Raw genomic sequence first — 14,556 nt, forward strand, 5'->3', positions numbered from 1 at the left:
GAGGGAAATCTTTGATTACATGTCCCAACTGCTGACACCCAAAACACTTCCTATTGCTTGGTTGAGATGCTATTGGTCTTATAGGTGGGGGATCCTCTAACTAAGGTACGAGAGCACAATAACCCAACTATGGCACTTGCTGTCGCTGTCCTTGATAACCCTGTAGGGGCGGACCATCCTGTCTCTGATAATAGTGCCACTGGGACTAGAAATTGCCCTGAGGCCGAAAATTACCTTGAGGTCTGAAATTTCCTTAACTACCCTGTTGCTGTGGCCTCTGAAGCTACTGACCCCTATGCCTTTCATCATAGGGTCGGTATCTGTTCCCATCCCGCTGCTGGAAGTGACTCCCTCTAGAAGTCTCTCCGACCTTGGCCTTCCTTTCTTTAAATTGCTTATCATTTTCCTCATACTTCAGTGCCAAGTCAAGAACTTTGTGAAACGGTTCAGCATCAAAGGGAATAAGGGACTTAGACAGGTAATGATTCAATCCCTTAATAAACTTTTCATTCTTCTTCTCCTGCGTGTCGACCAAGTAAGGGGCATAACGAGACAACTCATTAAACTTGGTGACATACTCGATCACTGTTCTACCCTTTGGAGTCAATTTTGAAAATTCATCACTCAGTTGAGACCGAATAATAGCAGGAACAAACTTCCGGTCAAAACGAGTCTTGATATCAGCCCAAGTCAAAGTCGTCAAGTCTAGACCCTCATTCCACGAGTTCCACCAAAATAGAGCTGCTCCCTCAAGCTGATGTGTCGCCAACTCCTGTTTTTGGACCTCGGTGAGTTGCATACGACCAAATACCATCTCACATTTCTGAACCCAAGCGTCAGCTACAATGGGTTCTCTATCTCTAGAGAATTTTTGACCTCCTAAAGAACCAAAGTCTTTGTATCTGGCCTTGGTCACTTACAAGGCATTTTGCTTATCCTCATCCGCCCTTGTTAGCCGCTCTGCGAGTCGGTCGTGCTTGGCCACCGCTTCTTCTTGTGCAGTCTATAAATTTTCCAGTTCGGCCGTTTTTGTTTTATTATCCGTAATGGCCTCACGCAGACTCTGCCGGACAGAAATCATGTGTTCATAAGCAAGATAGTTTTTCTGCACAGCCTGCGGAAGGGTAACAGTTAGTACGGGGAACCGATAAATAACTTGCACAAAAATAACTAAAAAAAAAAATGGGACTTGATTGCTTACCAGAATGATGGATTTTGCCGTCGATCGAAGGACTTTTAGATCGGACAGTTCCTCATGCTTCTTTATGTTCGCAAGGACGAGTAAACTCTTGGTCATGTTGAAGCCGAGTGACTGGTCCTTGTCGGCATATATAGAGTCCGCCACCGTCACAGCTCGGCCATTGTATTTTTGCTCGGGTGACCAGACTAGAGGGGCAGTGGATTGGGTGGATTGCCCAGCAAGCGGTTGTTCAGTCTGCTCTCCTTGTTCAGCCGATGGTAGCTCGGCTGAATCTTCATCAACCAGGCGCTACTCAGTTTGTCCTTGCCTGGGACTCTTCTTTAACCGATAAGAAGCCTGCTCACTGGCAAGGGCTAGCACTGGCCCTTTGTCTAGGATGGTTGGCATGGAGGACTGACCCCCAGCAGCTTTTGCTGGTTGGGAATCACTCGTCTCTCCCGTAATCATTGATTTGATGGCTCAAATTTTAGCCATTTCTTGCTCGGCTGTTAAAGGAATGAGTCTGATCAGCGGGAGGGTTGGATTTGGTTCAGGAAAAGGAGCGCAAAGAAAATCGGTGACTCAACTCCTGCGCGGTGCAGTGTATCTGTAACTTGACTGGTATCCGAGCAATTTTTGAGCTTCTCTTTCTTCAACCGGGTGCCGAAGAGCAACCCTTATAGCTTCTTGGTTAGCGTTGGAATAATCTTCCGCCAAGAGTTTGTAATCTGCAAAAAATAAAGCAAGGGTCAGATGAGCAAAAACAGTTCAAATTAAAAAAAATTACACCATGCTATGATGCTCACCACCACACCTAAAATTTTTATGTATGTACCAGCAAAGTATGGGCGCTTCGGTGTCTTCGTAATTCCCCGACACCCACAAGAAGTCATCATCATTCGTTTCTTTATTTGGGTTGCCCTCTATGAGCTCTGCTCGGCCTTTTCTAACCTTAAGGTACTAGCAGAAGCCTCTTTTATTTTTACTAAGTGTGTATTGGTGGAAATCTCAGCGAGACCAAGATTTAGATTGAGTATCCTATTCAGCGCGGCCACGCTGTTTATTATTTTGTATGTGTTGTTGAAGACTTGGGTGGGGCATAGCCTAGTCTGCCTCAAAAATTTGTAGACCAGGGGTTGGACCGAGAAGTGTAAGCCGCCTTCCACAATAGACACGACCGTGAAGTGGCACTTGTCCAATTCACCCCAGGGAGTGTCTTCTTTCTTGGCTAACTCCAGGTGGACGTCGTCTGGAATGTTGTACTCTTTACGAAACTCAGTCATAGCCCCAGGCGAGCTGACCATAAATCGGTATTTTTTCATTTATCTCGGTTTTATTCTATATGTGAAATCTGACAATAGCTCGGTCAAATTTGAGCGGCTCAGATGATCTTATTTGCTCGATCTTTGAGCCTCACCGACAGTGATGAAGAATGAGCCTGGTCGGTCCTAGTTTGTTCTGAATTTTTAGAAAAATAAATGCAAGTATTAGCACGGCCTCAAGTGTGTAGCTACCAAAATGCTCCGAACTCGGCCACGAAAGTTTCTTTGTTTCAACTCGGTTCAAATTTCAGCTCAGCGTTTAAGCCCTTGTGCTAGGTCGGTTTTGGGCCTTCATCCTAGTCTGAAGATAGTCATCTCGGCAAATTGTTCCTATGAGTTTCCAGCGTGGTCACCGCCCCTTAGCAGGACCACAAACTAGCTTCAGCCCGACTATGTCCTATTTTTGGATCTAAAGGTAAGATTCTGTTCGGCCCTACCCAAAACCTACGCTATTCATCCTAAATATGAAGTTCAAACATTGAAGCTAAGGAAATGAGGGGCACGCTAGCCCCGCATGTGTTTTAGATTCTAGTTTTGCCTAATTTCTATAGGTGCCTGTCAGTTTTACCCCATGAGAGGAGCATTGGCAACATATTGACAAATCCCAAGCAAAGAGAAAAATGAAGAAAGATGAAGAATACGAAGAACATAGTGAAACAGAAAGGAAAGTGGGGAAAACTTACGATTTTGAATGCAAAAATCGAAGCCCAGTTGATTACGACCCTTGCTGTAGCGTTCATGAGAAGAGAGAATGATGAAATCGACTTGAACAGAAACAATGGTAGTGATAGAGGAAAACGTTCAAATGATTGGGGTTCGGCACGAAGGAAAAAGATGAATAGTGAAGGGGCTGTGGGGCATAAATGGCCTATTTATGGAGAAAAGCTCAAAGGACGACAACTTTTCAAATTTTGGCATGATAATTACAGCTATAGGGATTGCACAGAGCCTCTGGGGAGGTGCCACATGGCTTGAAGGCGACTGGCTGGCTGTCAACGCGGCTGATTGATTGATGGTGGAGTGACTGACACGAGTTTCAATGGCTAGCTAGAACACGACAGTTTGGTTGGAAGTGGTAATCCTAATCACACTCAGCTCGATTAAGATTAAGGGGCAATTGAGAGAGAGATTTGTGCCGAACAATGTGGTCGAGCTAAACGGCACGGAATGTTGTGTTGGGCCACGCGAAGGAAATCGGGAGCTCATTTTTTGGCCAAATCAGGTCCACGCTGACTATATTGCCAAACTGACTAAGGTAGCTGAGCTATATCCATGCGGTATCTGGGGGTTCAACTGAGCTAGGCTCGTATCAAATGAAGCGTCTCCTTGGATTTGGCCGAGATAGGATGGACGAGTGGAACTGCCTCGACATTAGGACTCTAGGTAGCCGAATCATCTGATGATCAGGCTATAGGTAGTTCAGTCTGCAATAATGCAGGAAAAGATGGCCCATAAGATCGGTAGTCAGCAGCTGAGATGTCTTCCACTGTAGTCTAGTCTGGTTGAGCTTGGCATAGAGCTATTTATCGAAATATATGGTTCACCAAGTAATAGCTCGGTTCGACATCCCACGTGGCCCAATGACGAAGAGAAAGGAATCCACTCCTGGTATACGTCAATACCGTTTGGCTGTTCGACAAACACTATTTGGAGGTTTTGGTCTCTATACATGTAGGAATGGTAAAGGGGAGCACATCCGTCTATCCAGAAAATGACAGCAGAGGTAGTGCGCCCACAATCTCTGAGGCTACATGGCCAGCCTTGAAAATGAGAAACATGGAGACATTAGAGGTAAGCAACTTGAAAGTATTTTGAATTCTCTCTCTCTCTCTACACAGTGCTCTATTCATTCTTCTTCTTCCTCTCCAAGTGTGCTGACTTGATCGTCAAAAGGTTTATCGGGTAGCACACCACCGGGTAGCTCACCGTCTTTCTGTTCTCAAGTTAAGTAATGCCACGTGAAGCTTAGATTCAAGGAGTACGAAGAATGAAGAATATTTTATCCTCGTACAGAAATAGATTACGAACAAAGATGATCAAGTCGAGTGTGTGACACTCTATCCTTAAGACAGATTCACCCCACTTAGGTACTTGTGGAATAATGGCATCTATCTCCTAGGATATAACAATCTTACACAGATTATAGTAGCACCATAAACAATCTGTTTGGCGAACCAGAATGTGTGCTCTGTACACTCAAAAATCTCTCTAAGAGCTGATGAGGTGAAGATGAGGGGCTAGAGGAGATTTTTGAGATTTTCATACTATTTTCTTGTTGTTGCAATAAATTTATGCTACCATATATATGTGCGTGTGTATGCGTATATATACAGATATGTATATATATAGAGAGAGGGAAAAAGAATATCATAGGGTTTTCTAGAGAGAGAGGGAGAAGAGTAAAAATGGAGGAGGAAGAGTCACAAAACGGGGGGATGAGGAAGTGTTGGGTTCAAGCTTGACAATAGAGAAAGTGGCAACACATATGGTTGATAGGACGAATCTTCCAAGCATGCACTACTACAAAATCATAAATAGATCACACCTTTTATGTGTAATGTATGTTATTTAATCACATGTTTTAAATTTTGTCAAAATGTGATATTTGAGAGTGTGATTAAAAATGGTCATTTTTAATCACACGTTTTGAGTGTCATTAAAAGATGATTTCATCACACATTTTGCGTGGGATAATAAAAATTTAAATCACATCTTTTAAGTGTGATTAATAACATTTAGATCATAGATTTTAAGTGTAATTAATAACTAATAAAACCTGTGATAATAAACATTTAGATCACAAATTTTAAGTGTGATTAATATCTAATAAAACCTGTGATTAATAATGCTATAAGATCACACATTATATGCACTTCTTATCACAATTAAGGCGTGTGATAAAAAAAAGGTTCGACATAGTTGAAGAATAATCAATATTATTTTTGTAAACACATTTAAAGAATGTAATACACACTATATATTATCATTTGAATCACAACCATATATTGAATGAAATAACATTATATATTTCATAAATGAAAGTTGAATGTTCAAAAGTATATACAAAGAAAGTAATAAAAAAAAATTTAACTGTGATTACATATATTAAAAAATAAAAAAACTTGAAGCACAAAGTTATGTAATTCTTTGACCATATTTTGCATCTCTTGAAGCAATTTCTGACCTAAAAAATGAAAACGCAAATTAATTCAAAGACCGTTAGAAGCATATGAATAATCTTAAGATAAAGTCAGACATTTTCTCATCACACTAAGTCTTCATCTCCTACATCAATGGAAAAGGAAGAACCACTTTGACTGTTGTTAGTATAAAATGTTTGGATTATCATATAAATATGACATATACATGGAATTAACAATATCCAAAATGAAATTTCAGACGTCAAAATATTTTTAGGGTACCTCAAATTGCTTAAAAATGTACTAACCAGCCAAACTTATGTGTTTATTACAATTTCAAGGCTTGTGTGTATTTTAAAATTAATCTGATCAAGCAAATACACAATTATCAATGTTACATCAATGACTAGCAATATCCAATGGATTCAACCTGAAGCTAAAATTTGACACATGAAACTAGCAAAAGTAGAAAGATGAGAAGATGTTAAGTTCCAACTAGCAAAAATTCAAGCCGATATCTAGATGTTAAGATGTAAAGTCCCAACTATTCAATGAGCTCATTTGGGATGTGGGTTGGCTTTTTTATTTTTTGATTTTTTAGCTATTTTAGCCTGGGACTAAAAAGCCTTGTTTGGGATAGGCTTTTTAGCTTTTTAGATTTTTATGAGAGAAAAAATGAAATGATTATGGGTTGGGTGTGACATTTTGTCTTATTTGGCTAAAATAACCTATTTTATCTTATATGTCTATTTTAGCCCCAATGAGGTATACCAAATGAGCACAATATCAGCTTGAAGATGTTAAATCCCAGCTATTCAAGATGTTAAGATCTTTTATTCCAACTAGGCATACAGATGGAAGCATACGTTATTTGAACACTTTTTTTGTACTCTTTTACAGCCGTCTACCTATTATAACATTCAAAACGTAATCAATGACCAACGCCAATCCCACATGTTGGATGCACCCCAAAAAATAGAAATCACCTTCTTCACTTCCATCGTAAGCCCTAAAATTAATAAAACAAAACTGTACTTACTTCCAGGGCCATAAAACTTTGAAGACTCCAATATTACATTTGCATATTTAAATACATGTGCTTCCATACACAAAGTAGCTCCTATTCTAAGGTTTGCCCAAACCTACTAGTAAACACAAACTTTCTAGTTTGTTTCTGTAGAACTAGAACTTTTTTTAGTATGCTAAAATTCCAAGTTTTGGCTATCCATGTCATGATGCTCAATAGAATAATAAGAAACACACACACACACACATAGAGGTGAAGTAACAAACCGTCTCAGGTAGGTTATAGATAAGTACCGAACTCAATACTGTTGCCAGAGCAAAAATCCTACAAAACAATAATCAGAAAAGAGGACCAACAATTACTTATAGCCATCAGAGGTAGATTAAAGACCAAATATTCACTTCAGCTTACCGGTCATCATATGCATTTCACTTCCCAATACTTTCAATCCTTCAGTATCAAGGTAGAAGACAGAAGTCTTTACTCCATTAATTTCCATTTCTATCGGGGCTTCCCATACCCAAATCCCTATAAGAAACAACTTAAAATTTGTAAATTATATCTGTAAATAAGTGGTTGCTTAGATCCAGCACATCATGATCATATCTCTATCTACTTTTTGTCTTTGTGTCACACATGTGCCCAACACCAAACCCTACAAGACATCAAGTATCAAAGCTTAGGAAACCATTGAAACAAACCAACTTATGATAGAACATTAATGATTTTGACTTTTCAACCCAATCTAAACTAATGGCATAAGAGGCTGCCCTTCACAACAAGAGAAGGGAAAGAAGTTGATTAAGAAGAAATGATTTTCCAGAGCGATACGGACCAATCACCTAATAAAACACCCATCAAAATGGAGTTAGTTCCAAACAAAATTTAGAGCAAGGTTGAACAAATCAAAATTTCTCTAAGCAAAAGACTGATTTCTCACAGAGGCCTTGACATGCACAAATAATTACAGAGATGGACTATTGTCAGTCATGCACACACAAGAAATCAGTGATGTACAATATTCCAAAACACAGAACAAATTAAACAAAACATTACTCATTTTCAAAGAAGTTAATTGTTTTAATTTCATTAATGGGCACTATGTATATTCTAAATTTTACAAACCTTTTGGATTGGTTAAATGGCAAAATAAAATTTGTTTTTGATTAGTATCAAATATTTGAAACTAACAGATATTAAGGATAATCAATCTCAAACTTATAGCAATCATTACAAGAAATTTCACTTTTGGCGACCAAAATTTTAGTTGCAAAAGCCTTGTTTTTAGTCGCCAATCACTTTTGCCAACTAATATATTTGGTCGCCCGTTTGGTCGCCAATAGTTTGTTGGGGAAATAATCGGCGACTAAAATTTTTTTTGGTAACCAAAAGTGGCCTATTGGAGACTAAAACTTTAGTAGCCATATATTTTTTAAAAATAATTAAATATATATATATATATATATATTTACTTTTAGCGACTAAATTATTTAGTAGCCAATTGAGCATATATGTTCGGTGACTAATTATTTGGTTGCCAAAAGTTTCACTTTTTGAGAATTGGCGACTAAAAATTTAGTAGCCAAAAGTTTCTTTTTTACAATTGGCGACTAACAGTTTAGTAGCCAAAAGTTTCACTTTTTTACAATTGGCAACTAAAGTTTTAGTAGCTAAAAGCCAACCTGTGACATTTGCTTAGTCACCAAAAGGTTTCATTTAGTTTTTATAATTTATTCTGTAATATTTTTTGTGCCACTTATAACCTGAGCATATACAAAATTATACATACATTCATTCATTTATTCAATTCTTAACCATTCAATAAAAATATTTCTCCACAACCTATACCATTCAATTTTCAACCACATACAAAACTTAACTATTAACCGTACATATCAAAGAAAATAAGAATTCATAAACATAATATAATCCAACAAATACATATACTATCTAAACCAACAATTAAAATTCAAATTAAAGAAAATCTTAATAATAAAACATATCAGGGTCACCATCAATCAAAGGAAAGGCCCTTAATATTTGTTTGGTTGGTGGTGATGATGTTGGAGATGGTGAAGATGGACTTGAGGTCCTTCCATATTGAGTCATTCTTTCCAAAAAGTTGCAAGAATGGTCTTCACCACAAGGACAGGACCTTGATATCTGTTGGGTTGGTGGTGATGATGTTGACGATGGTGATGGTGGACTTGAGGTCCTTCCATACTGATCCATTCTTCCCAACAAATTGAAGGAATGATCTTCACCACGAGGAAAAGCCTTTGATATTTGTTCTGTTGGTGGTGATGAACTTGGAGATAGAGGTGTTCTTGCAAAGTTGGAGAAATGCTTTTTGTTGCAAGAAGTGAAAACTTAGGTAAGATGCCAATCGGAAGCTTCACTGGTATCAGATATATTAGGATCATCCTATTGCAACAAAACCAAATAGAATGGACAAACCACTTTGTATCATCTCCCAAATCAACCTTGTATGCCAATCACTATTACTGAACCAACAAACCTAGCAAAAACAAAAATAAATTCATTCTACAACCAAAAATAAAGCATGCAGTCAACTTAATTATTGAACCAACAAACCAGTCCTCAAAACCTCTCTATGACATTTTTTACATACACTTGGTGAGCATAAATAAAAAAGATTAGTTTGCTCACCAACACAGGAAAACAGACCAACCAATTTTCACAAACACTAGCATATGAGGCATGAATGAATGACAGATCTCTCTTGCAACCCACTGAAAGTTACATAAATAGGATGCTAACTTAGATGACTTCAAATCTAAAAAAAGGAACATCCAAAATCTCAGAAACCCAAATTTCCTTCATTGTTTTTGGGACATTTAAACAAGGGTCCCTCATAATGATAATTATTTTTGCGAAATTGAGAGAGAGAGAGAGAGAGAGACCTTCAATTTGGAGAAAACAGAGTCATGTTTGGTGCGTTTACAGTCTGCCCTCTTCACGATGGTAATGGTGGAGAAGAAGAAGGTGCTCCGGTTGCTCGCAAACGTGAGGAGAAGCGGTGGTGAGAGGGGGAGGAGTAGAAAAGCAACAGAGAAGGAGAGGGAGAGAAACGTTGAAAATAGGGAGAGAGAGAGAGAGAGAGAGAGAGTTGCTGGCTTGTTACAGTTTGGGTTAGAAGCAAAATTACATATATAATTAATAACAATTCACGACTAAATATTTTAGTCGCTAATTACTTGTTTAATCCCTTCAAAATTTGAAATCTCCCTCCAAATATTTTATTTTTTTTGTGACTAAAATATTATTTTGTCGCTGAAAATATACTTTTGGCGACAAAACTTTTGGTCGCCAAAGATAAAAAATAATTTTTTTCTTTTCATTCGGCTACTAAACAATTTTAGTAGCTAAAACTAACTATACAACTACTAAAATATTCTTTTGTCGCTGAAAATATACTTTTGGCGACCAAACTTTTGGTCACCAAAGATAAAAAATAATTTTTTTCTTTTCGTTCTGCTACTAAACAATTTTAGTAGCTAAAACTAACTATATGACTACTAAAATATTCTTTTGTCTTTAAAAATATACTTTTCAAATATAAAAAATATTTTCTTTTCTTTTCGTTCGGCTACTAAAAAATTTTAGTAGCCAAAACTGGCTATACGGCTACTAAAAATTTTTTTAGTTGCCAATTGTAATATTTTTAGCGACTGAATTTTTTTTAGTCTCCAATAATCAATATTCCCCGACTAAAAAAAATTAGTAGCTAAATATTTGACTTTTGCCGACTAATATTATTTTTGATCGCTAATTCTACAACTTTTTTTTTTTTAGTTGCCAAAAGTGGTAGTCAAAAGTACATTTTGTTGTAGTGAACAGTAGCAATCGGGGTTGTTATTCTTTGAATTGCCTCCAATCCTTCCTTTGAAATGCGAAGTTTTGTATGACTGGGGTCAAGTTCAACAATAAGAAACATGTAAAAGAAATAAAAAGGGTAAAATGAATTATTGATCACAAGGCATGGTTTTACATAAAGCTATGAGTGGAACCCCATAAGCTATGGTTTTTTTGTTTACTCTCCAAGTGGCTCTAGGGTTAATTTAATGATGAATAATAAAAAAAACTTCATTGCCTATAAAATCAGCCCACCACTATAACACTCCTTTCACTGATGCAGACATTACCCATTGTGTCCCCCACCAAAGTAAAATATCAGTCCATACCTTCCAAACAAATGGACACAATAACAAAACATGATTAACCAACTCTGCTTCAGCTTTGCAAAATGCACATTAGATGTCATCAATGACAAGGATGACACTAAGATAATGAAATGACATAACAACTCAAACCTTGTGAACTGAGGATTCTCCACACAAGATAATGAAATGACCCTTTAACTCTAAAATACCTAACAATATGGCAATGTTTCGCACAAGTATTTTATCAAACACAAGAATGGCTTCTACACCGTCTCCCTCTCCCAATCCTCTTCTGGCTCCCCAACCTCTTTATTTCCTTTAGGAACCCCTATCCTACCTGGTTACACTTCTCCTTCTGCCCCTTGCCACAGCCCCTCCAACCCTCTACTACCATGGATCCATTGCCTCATTCCCTCTTATCCACAACCACAAAACTACTCTGTTTCTCCAACACAAATCTAAAATTCCTGCCTTTTCCCTCTCTACTATAGCACCGCTTGCCCTCCTCCTCTTACACCGTACCTTCGCTACACCATTTCATTCCCACCACAGCGTCACCACATTACCGAAAACCCTTACCCCACCATTAAACAACTACAAGAGAGAGAGAGAGAGAGAGAGAGAGAGAGAGAGAGAGAGGCGGCCATACCTTTGTAAGGGAGAAGGGATGTTGAGTCCAATGTGAGGGAGATTGGAAGAGGCTGAAGAGATGTCAATATTGAGCATATAATGAGGTGCTAGGGTTTTACTTAGAAAAAGTCTCAAAATCACTTTTTTTTGTCCTTATAAATTCAATCTTCTTTGGAAAGGAAGGAGTCATGCTTGTTGAGAGTCATGGAAGAGAAAAAAGTGTCAATTTGGGATATATTTTTATGTAAAAATAATATATTAAAAAATATATACAATCACATGTTAATTAGAAGGTGCGATTAAAAAAAACATATATAATCACACTTAATTGGAAAGTGACATAAAAAATAAATAGGACAAACTTCACTTTACCCCTTATAGTTTGGACCATGTACGGATTACCTCCCTGATATTCGAATATCACCACATAACCCTCTTGTGGTTGATGGACTAAAACGCACACTAACTTCTATTAACAGAAATTGTAAATTGATAATTATACCCTCATAAATATATTATTTAAGGAGAAACCCAATTCTTTCTCTCTCCATCTCCATCTTCTTCTTCTCTCTCTCTCAATTTCTAGGTTCAGATTCAAAAAATAATGTGCATTTTATGTTTTACTCTGCAATAAAGGTAATGAAGCAACATACTTCACAAAGACCGCTTAGCAAACTTTCCCCTTCAATAGTAGTTTCAGCATATTGGCCATTGTCAACAAGCTTTCTGACCTTAGATAGTGCCTTAGGACCATCTGGATTCGTGCAGTTCCCAGGAATCCCAGTCCAAAGAGTGTCCTCTACCAAAACATCTGGGTTCGTGCTAGATTTTTCTGTCTTCTTTTCATAATTTCTGTCTTTTCTTTGCTTTGCAATCAACTATGGTTCTCCACAAGCAAAAGAAGAACCAGGCCATCATTAGGTTGTATATATATATGCACATATATATATATACAACCCAATCAAATCAAACTTGCATATATATAAAGTTTGATTATACAACTAAAAAAAAGATATATATATATATATATATATATATATGAATAATACTAGGAGTCAAGAAAAAAAATATCATGAAATGCATCATGAAAATTTTTCATCCATTGATTAGTGTGTGGTGTTTTATTTTAGGTGTAATCCAAAGGTGGAAAATCTTTCATGATCATTTTCATGATAAATATAAAATTTGATTCAAAAGTTATAAAACTAAAAAAAATGTTTGATTGGGTTGTATATATATATATATATAAAGTTTGATTCAAAAGTTATAAACAATGCCATCAATATTCAGATCTATAAACTTCTACCCAGAAAAGAGAAAAAAATTAATAAATAAATAAATAAATGAACTCAATTTGATGAATCATATATTACTGTCACAGATACATCATTGAGTTGTTCAATGCTTTGATCCAATAAGGTGGATGATGGCAAAATATCACACCCTAAGATCAACAATGCTTCCGAACCCCAGTACGGACGACCCCCAGCGACCCCCTAGTGCCACGTGTTGACCTGGGGTTGGCTGAAAAAAAAAAAAATAGTTTTTTTTGCCCAATCACGAACGACTCCCAGCACCCCTAGCTGGGGGGTCTAAGTCATTTTTGCCCTAAGATTAACTCCATTGACAACAGTTACATGGCTTTTGGTTTCAACGGAGAAGATAGAGAAGTTTTGGTTTCAACGGAGAGATAGACAGTCTTATATATAGAGGGGTATTTTGGTCATAAAACATAACTTACTCTCTTCATGGCGCGTGAATCTCACAGCCTGTTAATTTAGATGGAAAACTAATTGTGCACTTTAGTCCATCAACCACAGAGGGCTATGTAGTGATATTCGAATGTTAGAGGGGTAATCCGTACATGGTCTAAACCGTAGGGTGTAAAGTGAAGTTTTTATCACACTCAATCAAATAAAGTGTGATTAAAATATCAATCTAATTTTTTTTATCACACTTTTAATAAAAGTGAGATACTTTTGTTTGTTAAAGTGTGATTTTTAACTATTTTTGTAGTAGTGCTGGACGAACCGTACCCAGTGTCAGAAGTGTGGCTTCGAATCCCTGCCTGTGTGTAAGTTCATGGCTTACCACTACATGATTGAGTAAGCCTACTATATAGTAACCACCTAAGGTGGGGGCTAAGCAATTCATAGAGAATCACTGTAGAGCTCAGATTCCTATAATTATTTAATAATATTTATGGCTTTTATTAGGTATATGACCCATTTGAAAATAGACTATTTGACTTTTTTTATAAAAAAAAAAAGTGTAAAAAAATAGAGAATGATGTGATGAAATACTTGGTTTTATTGGCTATTTTAGCCTATCTCAAATGCTTCCATAGTTAAGTCAAGAAGGTCAGGGACTAATCGACATGGGCAAATGATGGGACGTATGGGACATGTAGCCTTTGTTATGTGCACAAAAAGAATCAAACACAAATACATAGATGTGAGACAAAACATAGGGTTGGTTTGGGATGTCCTAAAAAAGTGCACTTTTTGACTTATTGGTGGGTTTGGGTTGGGTTTGGATTGGGTTTGATGTGATGTGTTAGAGAGGTGATGTGATTTAAATAAGATGATGTGACTTAAATAAGATAGTGACTTTTTGACTTTTTGACTTATTAGTACATGCCAAACTAACCCATAATCACATTTGTAATAACGAAGATTTATCTCATTTCTGTGCATTATATATTCAAATTTTTCTAATTTTTTTGATGGGATGTCGGAGACCAAAAGAGTTAGAAATAGGACCTACATTTAAGAAAAATTATTTGGAGCACTTAGGCCGTCACGCGGCGATGCTTCTTATCAATAATAATATACCATGTCTCTTACTATTTCTTAATCACCCAACATAAAATTATAGACCTCACCTCCTTTACCAATCACAACATTGAGATATGGGAGATTGTGCTAGATTATTTGATACGACTTCTGTTTATAGCTTATTAGGCAGAAATAACTTAAATAAATTTTAAAAAAAAACTAATCTTTCAGAAACTGAATAAAAAATATTTTTAATTATCAATTTGTAACTTAAAATAAGGGTAAATTACAAATAC

The 14,556-nt window shown here is 36.9% G+C and overlaps 1 protein-coding gene and 1 long non-coding RNA gene across 2 annotated transcripts; both read right to left on the reverse strand.

Annotated features, from left to right (window-relative positions):
• Positions 1-283: 283 nt before the first annotated feature.
• Positions 284-814, reverse strand: LOC145824173 (uncharacterized). The gene has a single exon (XM_082923787.1). The coding sequence runs from the start codon at positions 812-814 to the stop codon at positions 284-286; it is 531 nt and encodes a 176-aa protein (XP_082779913.1).
• Positions 815-8,538: 7,724 nt separating this feature from the next.
• LOC145823485 (uncharacterized) lies at positions 8,539-11,380 on the reverse strand. Its single transcript, XR_014365767.1, has 2 exons — positions 9,594-11,380; positions 8,539-9,187 (listed from the first exon to the last, which is right to left on the reverse strand). It is a non-coding gene; the product is annotated as an uncharacterized LOC145823485 (long non-coding RNA).
• Positions 11,381-14,556: the final 3,176 nt, after the last annotated feature.

Source organism: Camellia sinensis, chromosome 4, assembly GCF_055761805.1.
Source record: "Camellia sinensis isolate YWXY chromosome 4, ASM5576180v1, whole genome shotgun sequence".
NCBI classification, from domain to species: domain Eukaryota; kingdom Viridiplantae; phylum Streptophyta; class Magnoliopsida; order Ericales; family Theaceae; genus Camellia; species Camellia sinensis.